The 17,729-nt window shown below is 39.9% G+C and overlaps 1 protein-coding gene across 3 annotated transcripts in view; it reads right to left on the bottom strand.

Moving 5' to 3' along the window:
* Positions 1 to 15,256, bottom strand: part of PIR (pirin) — an 89,637-nt gene extending 74,381 nt beyond the window's left edge. Inside the window, exons 1-3 of one of the 3 annotated variants that reach the window (XM_045537760.1) lie at positions 15,137 to 15,256; positions 13,189 to 13,319; positions 5,832 to 5,924 (exon numbers count right to left, since the gene is read on the bottom strand). In XM_045537760.1, the coding sequence (XP_045393716.1) occupies positions 5,832 to 5,924; positions 13,189 to 13,284 (189 nt within the window). In that variant the 5' untranslated portion in view covers positions 13,285 to 13,319; positions 15,137 to 15,256. The remainder of the gene's footprint in view (positions 1 to 5,831; positions 5,925 to 13,188; positions 13,320 to 15,136) is intronic. The other 2 variants (XM_045537758.1, XM_045537759.1) reach the window with 2 other exon arrangements.
* Positions 15,257 to 17,729: the final 2,473 nt, after the last annotated feature.

Below are 17,729 nucleotides of genomic sequence, written 5' to 3'. Positions count from 1 at the left end.
TGATTTTATCCCTACCCTACCCCCAGTTGGAAATGTCTGGAGACTTTTTTTTATTGTCACAACCTGGGGTAGGGGGATACAATTGGTATCTAGTGGGTGGAGGCCAGGGACACTACCTAACATCCTACAACACACATGATAGCCCCCTACAGCAAAGAATTAGCTACCCAAAATGTCAATAGTTGTGGAGGTTGAAAATTCCAATTTAAACACTCCATGATTAATGAATATTTAAATTGTTTACAATGTTTGTCTTTATAAATAATGCTGCATAAAATTCCATCTTTCAGATATACAATAACTTCCTTATATATAATTGCAGATATATAATCATTCTACTATTATTTTGAATGCTTTGTTCCTTTTCTATTTTTAAAAATTGTACCAGAATAAACATTTTTATAATAAGCCTTTCTTCTCACTTTGGGTAGCTTTTTTTTCAGGAAATTATTAGATTTATAGAAGTAGGGTTACTGGGTTAAAGGAGAATAACTTTTTTCTCAGGAGTTATATAGGACTCATATTGCCATTATGAATAGAATGTTTTCCCCCATTATATCTGATTATCGCTTTAATGCAGGAAAATAGTTGATTTTTACATAGTTATTTTATATCCAGCCATTAACTAAGAGGTTTTGGCTGACATTCTTAGTATGCTGGTGCCAAGCGATGTCTTAGGGGTGGAGGTGGCTTTAGCTTCCTTCCTATAATCTGTTAGCTTCACCCCAAATCACGCCAAATCAACATATATGCTAAGATTCACATGCTACCCTGTAATCACAACTTCAGGACAAGTCCCAAGCCCTCCTCACTCCCCTAGTCGAGTCACCAACCAAAGCCAGATTCGGCCACTATGGGGCTTTCTTTTATTATCATATTACCTACTAGTAAATAATTTTCCTCTTCCTTTACAAAAGCTATAACTCTTATTTAGTAATAGCTTCAAAGTTTCCAGAACCATATTAAATTGTGATGGTGCTGGTAGACAGTCTTGCCTTCTTTTTCATATTAATAGGAAGATGGCTACTATCTCAGTGTCCAATATGACATAAGATGCTCACTGAACAATAGAGTCTTTATGATATTGAGAAAGTATTCTTTCCTAGTCTTCCAAAATGGATGTTGAATTTAATCAAGTCTTTTTTTTTTTCCCAGCCTCAATTCAGCCCTGATGGCGTGGTTTGCTTTTGAAAGGGGTGCACGGCAAGCTAGAAAAAACGGCTGTGTGGGAAATGGGAGGTTTGAATTCGGTTACAAGTTTTAGTTTTAGGTGTGAATCACCAGGACCTTTCCCTTCGTCTCTGGGATTGTTCAGGCATTGCATGCAGACGCTGCCTGCTACCAACCAGTAAATACAAGTGTGGTTTTTCTGATGGGCACACCCTTGGAAACAGGGAGGTTTTGTTCTCCTGAACAAAAGCAAAGAACTTGCTGAGGCTTGTAGTGAAAAACTTTTAGAAACACTTCTCAGCCTAATTGAGAACATAATAGACAAGACTATCCTAAAATGTCCCTGCAAAGCAGAAAGGATAGGTCCCTCCTAACAGTTCTTAAATTTCATTAAGCAGGAGTGACCAATCATCCCAGTTTGCTCAGGACTGAGGTGTTCCTAGCCACATAAGACTTTCAGTGCTAAAACCTGAAAAGTCCCGAGGCTTTTAATCATTTAAGAGTGATTCTGAAAGGCACAAAACATGTTTCTTCTCAGGGTAGGTGAAAGATTCATCAAAGGTGTCTAAACTATTATATAAGTACCTCTCTTTCAAGCTAAACTTTGGCAAGGCTTGCCTATTTTTCAGATCATTCTTTGTTTCTGATCAATTATACTCACCCTAAACAAATCACATTATCAAGCCTGATCAGAAATAGGGAACTGCAAAATTATTTCACCCTTTACCACTCAGGCCTTTTGAAAACAATCCTCCCCAGAGTCCAAGCTCCTGGCAGGAAATACTGAATGCATTTCTCCCTTTGTCTTGTGACCACCAGCTGTGCCTCCTTCTCCAGGGTATGCCTTCTTCCTCAATTTATAGGCAAGTTTTTAACAGAGAATATATAGCTACCCAAACCTAAGCATTAAGTTAAAAAAAAAGATCAGCCATTAACCTTAGTAAAATCAGGTTCTCACTCTTATCTCATAGAATCATAATATTTCTGGTTTGGAAGGTCATCTAGACCAGCATTTCTCAAATTTTAATGTTTATATCAATCATTTGATGATGTTGAAATGCAGATTCTAATTCAGTAGCTCTGAGGCGGAGCCTGAGATTACAGGTGATACCACTGCTGGTTCATGGGTCACACTTGAGATACTAGGAATTTTAAAGAATAACATTCTCAACATTTCTTTGATCATGTATCACTATCAGTTTAAACAAGTGTAAGCATGCACTCAAAATATTATATTAGCTATATTTTATATTTGTTAGTAGAGAATAATTTAATTTTTATTTAAAAAAATAAATGTAACCTCCAGCACAGAACTGATTATTGTAAGGAACATTGATCCCGACAACACACCCATACATGAACATTCAGTGCATGCTTATATTACTCCAGGCTTAAGAAAACCAGTTTGATTTGGGGAGCCTATTCTATCTTTGCATAACTAATGGTTAGAAAGTTCTTCCTTCTATTGGTTTGTATCTATGCTTTGTATCCAAAGGTTTACCTTTAGAGGCATGTATTAATAAAACCAGCCTAATCCCACTTAACACTAATGCAACTCCTATCACTGAGAAGGTCTGATTTCCTTAATATATAAAAAGCTTCCACAAAACAGTAAGAATAACACCAGCACCTCAGCAGGGAAAAAACAAGACAAGGGTATGTATATGTATGGTGAACAGATGTTTTAAAATGAAAAGAAAATCAACCTCGCTCAGATAAGAGAAATGTAAATTTAAACTATGATAAAGCATTATTTTTCACTTGTCAAAATGGCAAAGATAAGAAAAGCCAAGTAAATACATTGTGTTAGTGATGTCGAGGGAAAACAGGTACCTTCATACATCACTGTGGTAATGTCAGTTGGTACAACCATCATGGCAAATCCTTAAGGAAGCCATTAAAAATTAATTTTTGAAGAATATTGAAAAGTGCTAAGAATATAATGTTAAGTTAAAAAGAAGCCACAAAACATAAATATGATACCAGGAAAAAAGTACTGGAAGAAAATACATCAAAATAATAACAGCTATTTCTGAATGGCAAGATAACATCACTGGTGATCGTAACTTTGTTCTTTATATAGTCAGTATTTTCAAAATTTATAACAAGCCTGTATAATTTAGAAAATTTCCAGAGCGGAGGTGATGAGAGACTACAAATGGACCTGGTTTAAATTTCTGACTTTTAAAGTTCACATTATTAAGAGACAGTTAAGTGTCTGGCTTACATACACTCCTGGGGAAAACTGATACAGTCGAGTCTCATCATTTGAGATAGCTATGTACTATAAATTTGCCATGATCATCGAATTAGCAATTACTAAACCATTGCTCTTAGGGGAAATACAGGATTGGGTTCCTTCAAGCCTCTGGTCATTATTTTTTCAACCAATCAATACATGACCTTGTATTATGTGTGTTTCTGTTTAAAGACATCTTATTTAATATATATTAGTGATTAACATTGAACTCTGCCAGCAGCACTACAACTCATACCTGAATAAAGTTTATCTAATACACATATTTTCTTCATAAGGCACATCACAGCCTGCTTGCGCTTAGGAACACTACATAGCACCGCTGTACTATGCCTGGGAGCCATTTTAAACAGTGAAATCACCAACAAAAAGCACAAAAATATGGAAAATGTGGCACTAAATAGGCTTTGAAAAGGACACTTGCCCACATTATGAGAACTGAAACAAGAAAGCAGAGCATCTCCTGGTTCAACCTCAGCTGGGAACGTGCACATTGAGCAACTCAAACTTTTTACCACTCCGCACATGTCCGTGAATTACCATGAAAGCACCACAAGTATTGCTTTGGGGGTTATAAATACATTTTGGCAAGTAGGTGAATTCGTGAATACAGAATCCACAAATAATTACAGCTACAGTTTTAAGGAAAATTCTTAATCAAAAAAAGAAAGCCAAACACCAATATTCTACAGCTGAACTCCTTTACAGAGTTGTTTAAAGTTGAGCACCTTACAATCTATAAAACAGTCCCCCTAGAAGGCACTTTCCATAATGGAAGTGAAAGCAGTATGTTTCATCATTCATTTTATTTAATGTATTCATTGTCTTCAGCAAGAACCATCTCTTTTTATCATCCAGTTAAATGCAGGCAGTAGATACTGAGTATCTTCAATTGGTGTGGCGTGATCTCAGTTGAAGCAATTTACAGTCCTCTTGGGTGTGTGTGGGGAGGTTGAGGCAATTCTCAACTCTAATGCAAGACAGAATATGATCAAAGCCACCATAAAGGCATAGTGTGTGTGAGACTGGTAAAAAATATAATGCTATGGGGACCAAATGAAGGAGAAAACACATCCTCTCAGGATCATCTGCAAAACTTGACAGAGAGAGTGACATTTGAAAAGACCTTGAAGGATTAGTAAGACTGTAACTGGAACCATGGGAGGGAGTGGACAAGAAGCAGCTTGAGCAAGAACACAGAAAGATGTATTCTGGGAACAAGGTCAAGATCCAGCACAAGTGTAGGGTAGGCGAAAGGAATGGCTTCCATTACTGCTGTAAAGCAAGGCACGGCACCTTCCACGTGTTAGCAGAGAAGGGAACTGGAAGGCAAATGGCTAACTGAGGAAGGGAGAAGGGTCCAACTATCCTGGATCCTGCTTCCAGAAGCTTCTTGGCTCATTCTACCTTTACACTGCAGTGGTGCACTCCTTCCCTGTCCATCTTTCACCCCCTCAGCCAGACTGCACATGGAGGTGAGCAGGGATCATGCTCCATTCTTCGTTAGCCTCCCTCCTTCTGCCTTCTACCCACACTTCCCAACACACAGCACACATCCCAGTATACAAAAGATCACCCTACACCAACACCTGCATGTCGCCAGCCTTTGGTAAATATTTACTCATTCACTTATTGGCTTTGCAAACACACTAAGCCTTGAACAAGCCCTGGTCTGTTTCCTAAGAATACAAGTTGTTCTCACCAAGCAGATGGCTAAACTTGTAACTAGGAAGTAACTATCCCTGAGCTTTCCCAGAATATATGTTTGTATGGAGAATGGGAATCCTTGAAAGTGCTACAATATTATTAATATATTATACATCTTTATTTCTGTATCTAACTAAAACTGAAAATTAGTGTTCAGTAGAATCTGTAAATTTTATAATTATACTCGTAAATGTATATGTACATCCTTAAAATCCTAAACTTTTAGTATATTATATTTTGGCCCCTTGATTCTATAATTCTTTAGAAGTTAATATAAATACTCAGATAGTTCTTGGATTGTCTTTGGGGGTTATAATACTATATAATTGACTGGGTAAATATTTCTGGGAATTCTTGTATAGAAACAGATTTCCTATATAAAATTATTTTAATCACATCTTAAATAGTTTCTTTTATCTCCAATAAATTATTTTAATTATGAAAGTATTTTAAGAAGCCAATTGTTGCTCTTTATTAACTGCTCGAATAGGAATGTCTCCAGTGGTGCAAATTCAAAGAATATTTAAAACAGTAAGTATTTAAATTTGAGTATAGATATTGCAATTCTATAGTACGAAGTCAGCAAATTATAATTTAATTTTAGCCTTTTATTCATTGCTTTTAAAATTGAATTTTCTACTAGAAGTGAGAGCAACTTTTAAAACACATACTTCTATAGTCAAATTATTGTACTTACTGTTTCAAAACCTCGATGTGGGTGATCAGGAAATCCGCCTGGTCTACCTCCTTTAAATTCATCAAACAGTAAAAACGGATCCAGATTTTTTAACTGAAATAAAAATAAAATTCAGAAGATTAGATGTGCTTTTTAAGCCATGCTAACAGCGGCTACATTCTTGAACAAATCTAGCAAACTTCATCAAAAATTACATAGCCTCAGGAGCAACTTTTTGCAATGAAAACGGCTTTCAAGAACTCCTTATACACATATACAGGGATTCCCTAATTATGTCAGAGTTGACATTTTATGAGAAGCACAAAGAGTTGACAAATATTTTATGATCACCTAAGACATAAATATTCAAGTACAAACAAGATACAGTCTGTATTCTAAACAGATTCATAATCTTATGGAGGAACAGACTAGAAAATCAATGTGACAATAAATGCTGGAGGAAGACAACTTTACAACATGAGAGTAGGGTGGGATCAGAGAAGGTTCTATCAGGAAAATGGCACTTAAGCTGGGTCTTGGAGTACATGTAGGAGTTAATCAAGTAGCAGGGAGAGGAGAAGGAAGGATATTCCAGGTAGAAGAGCAGAGAAACAGCTTAGCATGCTTGCAGAACTGCAAGGAAACTACTCTATTGGGGCAAAAGATGCACATGGAATCATGATGAGAGATGGGCAGAGGATACAGGCCAAATCTTAAAGGAGTTTGGATTTTATCCTGAAGGTGATGGGTTTTAATCAGGGTTTGATATGATCTAATTATGAAAGCTCATTCTGTGGAAGATGGTTTGGGAAAGGAAGAAAGAAGACAGAGTATTTAGGTCATTTCAATTTTCTGAACGAATGAGGGCAAAGGCCAGAGCTAAGGCAATGGCAGTGGCAGTGGAGAGAGGTTGTGTGACTGGGTAGATATTTAGGAGGCAAAAGGCAAGAGCATTAGAAGATTCCCAAATGTCTAGCCATGGTGTCTGGGAAGATGGTAGGGCCATTCAGCAGCTCAAAGGAACAGAAGAAGCTGCCTTGAAATAGCCACGGTGACTTCATTTTAAGTCATGTTGAGTTTGAGATATTTATATAAATGTTTTCTGTATAAATAAAACAATCTTCAGTGTACATTATATTGTGCAAAGGCCAGCAGGCAACTGAAGATAAGTCTCAAGCTCAAATGAGAATTAGAAACAGATGTGGCTGTCACCAGCATATCTTTATGATTGTCTTATTCTTGGCCATTTGTCTTTCTATATAAATTTTAGGAAATTTGTCAAATTCTATGAATAAAAGTGTTGCTCTTTTGACTGAAATTGCTTTGAATCTACAGATAAATTTGGGAAGAATTAACATTTATATAATATTGAGTTTTCCTCAATATTTCCTCAATATAAATATGGTTATCTACATTTATTTAGGTCTTTTAAAATGTCTTTCAATAAGGATTTGTAATTTTCTCCATAAAGGTTTTACATATATCTAAAAACTTTTTTCTAGCTAATTTAAATTTTTAATGTACTATATTGCAAATAGCATTTTAAAATTACATTTTGAACAGTTTGATGCTGGAAATTAGAAATATGAATAGGAAGGAGATTTTGAACACTACTAAGCTCTTATTAATATAATGATTAACCCGTAGCTTCTTTTGGGTTTTCTTTGAGACATTCATATCACCAATATATTTATCAATAAGTTTTTGCCCAATAGTTCATGAAAAATATTTTTTGCTTGCATTAGATTAAAGCTGTGGCATACTGTAGTTTTTGTGGGTTTTGTTGGGCTCATCTGGCTTCTACATGCTTTTCTCACTCTGCAACAGTGGTCACTACTGAAGACATGCTGCTCTCATGGCCAAGGGCAGGAGCAAAAGCAAGCCAGGTCAATCATGCACAATCACATTAACACACTCCACTGGCCAAAGCATGTGACAGGGCCAAGCCCAAAGTCAGGGAGAAGGGCACTTACACCCTCCTTGGGGGACTCATGGGGAGTGCATCGAAAAATGGGTGGGGGTGTATAATCCTATTACAGGGAGGGAGTGAATATTTGGGAGTAATATTCCAACCAACACCCATTAATTTGAGAATAACGAGATTTTTTTTTCATTTCCAATCCTTATAATTTCTATTTCTTTTCCTTGTCTTTGTGTAAACTAGCACCTGTACAACAGTACTGAGTGGAAATGATGGTGGTAGACATCCTTGTCTTTTCCCTGATTTTACATAGATTGGTTTTTAAAGTTTCACTGGTAACCAACCAAGCTGTTTAATGTTTTATAGATTCTCTTCATAAGGTTAAGGAGTTTCCCTTCTACTTCTAGTTTATGAAGTTGTTAGGTTTTTTATTTTAAACATAAATGGATGTTGAATTCTTTGGAATGTTTTTTCTGCACTATTAAGATACTTCTATGCTTTGTTTTCCTTTCATCTCTCAATGATAGTAAATTACATAAGTAGATTTTCTAACATTAAACCAAATTTTCTCTGTTCAGATAATATATGATATTGGTCATCATATATTATCTCTTTTATACATTGCTGTGTTCAGTTGCTTAATATTTGGTTTATGATTCCACAACAGTTTTCATAAATGTGATGTAATTATCCTTTTACTTTCTGGCCTCGTCTGGTCCCGATAGCCGGGCAATGTCAGCTTCCTAAAGTGATTTGAGCAGCACTCCCGCAGGTTTCATCCCCTAGAGTTTGTTCATTATGGAAATTATCTGTAACTTAAATATTCTGTAAAATTTGTTTGTAAAATCATCTAGACCTGTTGTCTCTGTTATAAACTTTTAAAATACAGGCAATCCCCGGGTTATAGATGAACCGATTTAAAAGGCATCCCATACTTAAGAACAAGCTCCCAAGGATCCCCATAAAAATAATTTATAATTAGATAATTAAATTAATAATTCGAGAACTAGTTTCTTCCACCTTGGAGTTCCTATTTGGGGGCTTTACAAAAAAGAAACACCAACTCTTACTTATGTAAATCATTGGTTTTGGAGGCTGCTTCCTGTTGCACACAGTTAAACCTAATCCTAACTGATATAAAGGCAACAATGCCTATGGTGGCAGCCTAGAATCAGGTGATTCTAGGTCAGCCTACATCAAGACAATATGGCAGCAGCAGAAGGGAGAAGCGCTTCAAGACAGACTTCAACAGCTCAGACTACTTTCTAGGCTTACTCAGCCTCTAGACTGGAGCCTGAGGGTAACAACAAGAAGGTAGAAGGAAACTGCCAGCACATATCCAAAACTCAGATCTGGGTAACAGCCTTGAATGGACTTGAGCTGTGACTATGCCCCTCTACCTGGACTCAATAGCTAGAGACCTTGATAATGGAGAACACCATCTACAGAGGCTAAATCAGTGAAGACCAAGATTAGTCAAGGCTATTTGATAATATTAAGGAATTTTTAAATTTTAAGTGTGATTATGTTATATTTTTTAAGTTCTCTTTTAGAAACACAAATTAGGCTGGGCATGGTGGCTCATGCCTGTAATCTTAGCACTCTGGGAGGCTGAGGCAGGAGGATTTCTTGAGCCCCGGAGTTCAAGACCAGCCTGAGCAAGAGCGAGACCCCGTCTCTAAAAAAAAAGAAAAGAAAAAAAAATAGAAACACAAATTGAAATATTTATAAATGAAATGAAATAATGGTTGGAATTCTCTTCAAAATACTTTGAGAGGACAAATGGCTAACAATATGGAGGAAACAAGATTGCCCATGTGTTCATCATTGTGGATACAAGGAACATGGAGTTTCATTATACTGTTTTCTCTACTTTTCTATGTTTGGAAAATCTTCATTTAAAAAGAAAAAAGAAAAAGAAAAGTGACGCAAGGAGAATCACATTTCACCACAGAGTGTCTAGTGCAAGGGGGAGTATAGAGGCAAGAGCAGCTGAGTAGTGGGTTTCCCTCCTGCTGGGAGCACAGAGGAACCACCCCTTAATACCATGCTATTCAGCCATTCAAATTCGCATCTGGCTAGCCTGGCTCTTGTGTAATTGTAATGAGGGGTGTGAGCTAGCCTCACTCTATCTCTTCTTCATTGTGAATCACAGAAAGGCTCAGTGGGAGCATTGTAAATCACTCTTCCATCTCCACATTTGCAGTCATAGGAAACAAATCAATGTAACCACTAATAATGAGCACTGTTGTACATTCTACGCTAAAATGGCTTTGGGGTCCAAAGTTTATATTTTTTCAGAGACATAAGTCTTGGTGCAGAGAGTTTGAAAAGTAACCTCCTTGATGTTAGACAGATGATTTCATTCTATGCTGATGGGAGGGTTAGGGGCCTACTTTCTGGCAAGTTGGTAACATGCAGAGTGTGAAAAAATATGGCAACAACCTAAATGGTTAAAAATCGGGTCATGAGTAAGAGAATAATGATTTGCATATACAATGGAATATGGCATAGCTAGCTGAATGATGTTTAACAACATAGGAAGCCCTTATGCTACCATGTTAAATGAAAAAATCAGGACAGAAAATTGCTTATATAATCCTCATGATGTAAAATATACAATTATATGGAAACACCTTCTGTCTTAATAGTAATTAGACCAGGTTGATGGGATTAGAATTATTCCTATCCATTTATTTTTCCTTATGGTAGAGTCATATGTGGGACACAGGAGAACTGAATCAGTGGAGTATGAGGATCTTTAAAGCACAGATTTCCAGCCAAGGACTCTTATTTGGGTCTACTGATAGAATTTGGGGGGATTGTAAACTTAGACTGGAAAAATATTACATCTTTATTCTCACTAACCTCTACTCAATTATTTTCTGGATTTTTTTATTGTAGTAAAATATATATAACATAAAATGCAGAATTTTAACCATTTTAAGTGTTCAATTCAGTGGCATTAAATACACATTGTTGTGCAACCATCACCACCACCTGCAGACTGAAATTGAACATTTTCTGCAATTAAGAATGTAGTCAATGAATCACAGTAAATTCCTAGTACCTGTGACTTTGTCACCAACAGAAATCAAAGCCATTTTCACATGATATTACAGTTGTGAGTAGGCATATTGAAATATTATTCACGTTCCTCACAGCTTTGAAATTAGGGAGTTATTAGAACTGCCACCAAATCTTGTTATTTAATGTAAAATTACTAGATTATGAAATTGGTTTTTTAAAACTTTGTTAACCATATTTCAGTATAAAAGCTTCCCTTGGTAATCCTATATATTTTACATATTTTAAAACATTGCTTTAAAAAGTAATCGATAGGTTTCACTAGACTGCAAAGGGGTTCACAGGACAAAAAAAATTAAGAAATTCTCAGATGTGTTCCTGACAGATGGACTAATTAAAGTATTAGCTATCCTCAACCTTTAATAATGGTTTACTGACAGGTGTCTTCAGGGTCCCAGAATTCTTTCCAATTGTTCTGCTGGTGATGTAACCTAGTAGAATATGATACCACCTCCATCTGCATCTCCCCAACATCCCCTGTGCATTTAGCCCTTAGAATAATCCTGTTTGTGTGTATCCTTCGGAAAACAATGTTGGATGAACCTCAGAAGACATTTGGGGATAAACAGGAAGCCAATGTTGGAAAGAGAAACCACAAAGGCACAGACAGGGGGAAGTTTGATGGGGCCGATGGAGAGCTGGGTTGACAGTTCTCCCCCTGCCTCAGTGGCCAATCAACTTTATGCTAGATGAAATAAGCCAGGCACAGGGAGACAAATACTGCATGAGCTCACTTACATGTGGAATCTAAAAAAATTGAACTCATAAAAGCATAGAATAGAATTGTGGTTACCAAGGACTGGGAGGTAGGGTGGAGAGATGTTGGTCAAAGGATACAAAGTTTTAGTTACACAGGAGGAGTAAGTTCAAGAGATCTACTGCACAACATGGTAACAATGATAAATAATAATGTATCATATACTTGAAATTTACTAAGAGAATTTTTCTTCTTTTTTTTGAGACAGAGTCTCACTCTTGTTGCCTTGGGTAGAGTGCAGTGGCATCATCACAGCTCACTGTAACCTCAAACTCCTGGGCTCAAGTGATCCTCTCTTCAGAGTACAGGTGCGCACCACCACGCCTGCTAATTTTTTCTATTTTTAGTAGAGATGGGGTCTCGCTCTTGCTCAGGCTGGTCTCGAACTCCTGAGCTCAAGCAATCCTTCTGCCTTGGCCTCCCAGAGAGCTAGGATTACAGGCGTGAGCCACCGCACTCAGCCTACTAAGAGAGATTTTAAGTGTCCTCACCACAAAAAAAAATAAGTATGTGAGGTAGAGTATATGTTAATTAGCTTGATATAGCCATCTCACAACATATAAATATCAAAACATCATATTGTACACCATTAATATATTTTTTATTTGTCAACTTAAAACATAAATAATTTTTTTTAAAACATTGAATCAATCAACAACATAAGTCAGCACTCACTAAGGAAAGCCATGAATTTTTAAAAATCGTACAAGCACCTTTCAAAGATGAAAAAGTAGAGAAAGTAACCATTATATAATGGGTGATATAAACTTAGGTCTAGCAACAAAGTAGTATGAAAATAACAAAGTAGAGTTTAAAAAGAGGGACAAACCAGCCTCACTTTTCAAAATGAAATCCATTTCCCTAATGTATTTCTTGTTTTATTCATAAAATTTTTTTGAAATCTGGTATGGTGCTGGGAGCTATATTCTTTGGGCTATGACCACCATCTGATACCTTTCCGTGTATGTCAGATTTTTTCCCTGCAAATCCCAAGCTTCCCATGTTATTCAAAGGAAAACATTCTCTAATGTTGAAAGACATCTACCTAGTCTATAATCACCGTCTCTGAGAGCTAGTCCCCATCTACACCTGCCTCTCACCGGGGGTCTACGAGTTGGGTGCCAGCAGTCTCTCCCAGAATCCAAAGCCCTGGCAATGTCTGACTGGCCAGAAGTGGAGACCTAACCCACGCCGAGCCAATCAGATTCTCTCTCCTGGGCATTTGGAATTGGGAATCAGAGTTACTCCCTGGTGCTTTGAAGTGTGAGCATATAAACTTGGGGACTGTAAGGTGGGCATGTTTGGTGATGTGCATGCGGAGGCAGAGAGCAGATCAGCCCAGGGCAGGGTGTGCATGAGCAGAGAGAAGCAGGGATGCTTCATGAAGCTCAGTGGCACCTTCTACCCGAGATCTCTGTATCCACACTACAGAAATCCCCTTTGGGCCAGGGATGGTCTACATGGGGCCCCCACTGCAAAGTTTAGAGTTGGCACCTAGGCACACCCCACAGGACAGCTCATGACTGTCTTGGCCCCCTATTCTCAAGTCACTGTCAATGTCCCAAAAGTCTCTTCTGAAAAGAAGGCAAGAAGCAGCCACCCAACTAGCATACCTCAGGTCTGCCAATGCTTCTGCGGACCCTCGCGCCAACCCCTTCCGACTGCTCCCGGCTGAGCACGGAGAGAGTAACCTTCTTGGAGGGCCCCATGTCGAAGTCTAAAAACAGAATGTTGTGATGCTGAGCTGTAGAGGATGGAGGACAAAAGGAGGGATAATAAAAAAGAAGGAACATCCAAGGACTACAAAATAAAAGATATTAAAATTAGACTCCTGAAATAGTAGCAGCTCCAATTATTGACTGCTTACTATGTACAGGACCTATGTTAGGTGATTTAAAACAATACTAATGATGGTGAACACGTATGAGTCTTTATTGGGTGCCCAGTACTTCACCAATTATTTACAATTGTTATCTAATGTTATCTATAGTCACCTTGTACAAGAGTTAGCAATACAGTCATGCACTCCTTAATGGCCTGTTTTGGTCAGTGATGAATTGCATATATGACAGTGGTCCCATAAGATTATAATACTGTTTTTTATTGTATTTTTTCTAGGTTTAGATATGTTTAGAGACACAAATACTTACCATCGTGTTATGATTGCTTCCAGTATTCAGTAGTCACCCACTGTACAGGTGTATAGCCTAGGAGCAATAGGCTATACCATACAGCCCAGGTGTGTGGTAGGCTCTACCATCTAGGTTTGTGTAAGTGCATGCTACAGTGTTCGCACAATGATGAAATCGCCTAAGGATGCATTCCTCAGAATGTATCTCCTTCATTAATCAAGGTATGACTGTTGGGCACTTAACTAAAAACTTCTAATGAGCAATTTATCTGCTTTATCTCATTGAACTCTGTCGACCTCTCCAAACTCTCCAGTGCCACCCCATGAGGTAGGGGCTACCGGTAAGGCTGATAGGTGGGGATTTGTGTGGCAACCATGGGGAACACGGAGAAAAACCAAGAGTTCCATGACTCTCACCGGAACCTGCTGAAGATCTTGGCATTGAAAGGGCTCTTTGAGAGTCACTAAATTCAAAGACCCATCTATCCCTGGTTTAGGGCCAACTTCTCAGGCAAGAAATCTTTGAGCTTTCTGGTGAAGTCTTGCAGAGCACGGGCAAGTCATGGATGAGCTGCTCTTGACAAGGCATCCCATATTTCAGGACTGACCTATAGCCTGAGTTATTATTCAAAAGTATTTCCTCTTGGGGAGGTCTGAGTTCTAACCAATGGACTATCACAGAACGAATATAATCAATCTCTTTTCCATTTAAAGTGTTTGTGGACAGTACCCTCAAGCCCCTAAATCTCTTCTTCAAGTGAAATGTAATCAATTCCTTCAGAGATTCCTACTGAAACCAAGACAGGTGCTTTAGCAAAAAGCAGAGCCAGGCAGCCCAGGTTTGCATTCCAGCTTCACCAAATACCAGCTGTGTGACCTGAGGCTCTCTCTGCCTCAGTTTTCTTATCTATAAAATGGGAGTAATACGATGTCTACCTCAAGGGGATGCAGTTAGTGCTATGGGAACGTCAGCTGCTATTATTTAGAGGGGCTCTACTTGTCAATACCCTCTACTTAGTCAAGGCCTATCCTAAAATGTATCCTCCTCGAACAGTAGTCAATAAATATTTATTGGGTGACGGAATGTGGGGCACAGGAATGAGCTTAATGCTCAAAGCAATACAGGCCTGTCATCACCTATATAAAAGCAACTAGGAAGTATTTTCATCCCCATCTAGGCTATTTCTGGGCCCTTCCAGACTCCTACAGTTAATTCTATTCATGTGAACAACCGATGAGGTACTTAACAGATCTCAGTGTTTTGCAAAAAGAAAAGCCTTCTACCGCATTCACCAAATATCAAGGTACTATTTAAGCATCTCTTGTCATCTCCCCTAGGAGTCTAAAGCAGGCCGGGGAAGGCAGGATTTTGCAAACTGATTGCCAGCACACCCCCACCTACGACAGCCCCGCGCGTCCCCGGTACTCACGCGTCGGTGGCGGCGCCCAGAGCGTCTGTGGCGGCTGGCGGGGCACGCGGGAGCCGGCCCAAGCGGGTGAGCGCAGGGCGGGCAGGTTTGCAGGGCGCCGGGCCAGTCGCCTCACCGTGACTCAGCGCTTTGCGACCGGCGGCCTCCGGGAGGCGGGAGGCGGGAGCCTCCGGGTCTCGGGGGCCCCAGCGGGGCGACGCCCCTGTTTACAGCCGGCCCCGCCTCTCCCGGCTGCTCTGGCCTCGCCGCCCCTCCCGCCGGGAAGAGACGCGCACGAGAGCAATTTGGGGGCGCGCTGGGTTCCAGGAGGGGTTTGCGGCCCGGGCAGGTGCTCCGATCCGGGCAAAGGCCCCAACTCGGCCTCGTGGGAAACCTGTCTTTAACTGGGGTCCACTTGTCACCCAAACCGCGGAGCTTGGCGACACGAGTTCGAATGCTGCCTCCACCACTTGGAGGCACCACTTGGTGTGACCTGGGGTAGGTGGCTCAGCCTCTCTGTGCCTCCAGTTCCTCCTCTGTCACACGAGGATGGTGGTGATAATGGTACCAACCTCATAGGGTCGCAGTGAGAATTAAATGAACCTGTCGCGTTGTAAGCACTACACAAGTGTTTGTTGCATGAATAAGTTGCCTGCTGTTTGCCAGTTAGAATTGGGGAGTGGGGGAGAATGGGGAGAGGCCAAGACATCTTTGCTCCTGCCTAAAGAGAAGGCACACCCTAGTGGGGAAACAATTGGTTAAGAGCTTGGATGTTGCTGGAATACAGTGGGCAGGCCTTGGATAGTTTTCGCAGGAGAATGAGTATCTCGCCTCACACAAGCCAGCCAGGGGGGTCTAATTCATTGCCAGGGTTATTAATGAGAGGTACACGCATGGCTGCGGTTTCTGTTCTTTAAACACCAGAAGGCGTCTGGCCTGGCTTTGAGAAAGGATGGACAAGGTCTAAACCTTCCAAAACAAGGTGAGCAAACTTTGTCTGTGAAGGACCAGGTAGTGAATAGTTTTGACTTTGCAGGCCAGGTATGTTCTCTGTGGAGACTGCTCCAGTTTGCCTTTGTAGAAAGCAAGCAGCCATAGGCAACATATAAATGAGTGAGTGTGGTTCTACCTCAATGAAACTTGAATTATGAATACTGAGATTTGAATTCATGAAATTAATTTAATTTTGAATTCACATAATTTTCACTTGTCACAAAATATTACTCTTTATTTTTTTTTTAATTTTAACCACTTAAAAATGTAAGAACCATTCTTAGCTCTCAGGCTGTACAAAAATAGGTAGCGGGCTATCTACCCATCTGGGCTGTAGGCGTAGCTTGCAGAGACCCCTGCTCTAAAAGAACAGGTTAGTAGAGGACCAAAGACTTTCCCCTGGGCTCTTTATCTGTCAGTGGGGCTCAAACCCACCCTCCCCACCTTACTTCAGTGATTCAAAGCTAAAGGATGTAACACACATGAACATTAAAAGTGCCATGGAATAATATTCTTGCTTACCATCATTATAATTACATCTGCAACTGTCTCCAAGTAAAACAGAAGCAAGGGCTCTCTGTCCAGCGCTTTGCAGTCCTTAGTAAATGCTTCTGCATTCCTTATCAAAAAGTTCAACGTTCAGCCAATTGCTTGAGCCCAAAATGCAAGCTCTCCCCTCTCACTCTTATATCCTAAAATCCTGTGGATTTTGACTCCTAATATCTCTTATGTCCATCCCATCCTTCCCATTTTCACTAGTGCTGTCCATCTTCTCTGAAAGCCACCCCACTCTTCCTGCCTTCAGGCTCGCTACTGGCCAATCCATTCTCCAAATCGCAGTCAAATGGAGTAACAGTTGCTTAAAATCCTCAATGGCTTCTCATTACTCTCAGGAAAAAGTTCTGGGATATTGTTGACCTGGCCTCACCCTCAACAGGCTTGCTCAAGGACAGTCATACGCACATGCACGTGCGTGCACACACACACACACACACACACACACAGGCACGCTCCCCAACATGCTGAACTTCTTTTAGGCTCTGGAATGTACATGCTCCCTCTTGTTGGCTTGCTGTGCCCCTGTCTGTAACTTTCTTCCCCTCTCCTTGATCTGGTGTATTCCCATTCATCTCTCAGTTTACAGGTCACTTCCTCTGGGAAACCTTCAATGCCTGGCCTCTCATGTCCGGCTGAGATGTTTGACATGGCAATCCTCACACCTCCACATTGCTTGCCAGAGCCACTGTTTATCATCCTTTGGAAGATTCTATTTTCCTCAGATGGCTTGAACAGTATCTCCCATGGCACCTGCTTTGTTTTCTGCGATGTACCTACACTTGACACCCCTCCATCAAAAGTGAAGTTTACTTCTCTTCCTCTTGAGTCTAGGCAGAGCTTGTGGCTGCTTTTGACCAGTGCAATACAATGGAAGTGACACTGTGCCAGTTCTGGGCGTGGCTCTGAAATGGCCTGGCAGCTTCTGCTTCCTGCCTTGTGGAAGCCAGCTGCCCTGTAAGAAGAGTGATAATCCTGAGACCACAGTGATCATTCCAGGAGAAGCCCATGCCACGTGAAGGAGAGGCCCTGGAAGAGGACATGCCACATAAGACAGAGAGACGGA

The sequence above is a fragment of the Lemur catta genome, chromosome X (genome assembly GCF_020740605.2).
Source record: "Lemur catta isolate mLemCat1 chromosome X, mLemCat1.pri, whole genome shotgun sequence".
Classification (NCBI taxonomy): domain Eukaryota; kingdom Metazoa; phylum Chordata; class Mammalia; order Primates; family Lemuridae; genus Lemur; species Lemur catta.
Note: the sequence above shows the minus strand (reverse complement) of the source record. Positions and strands in the feature narration are given on the sequence as shown.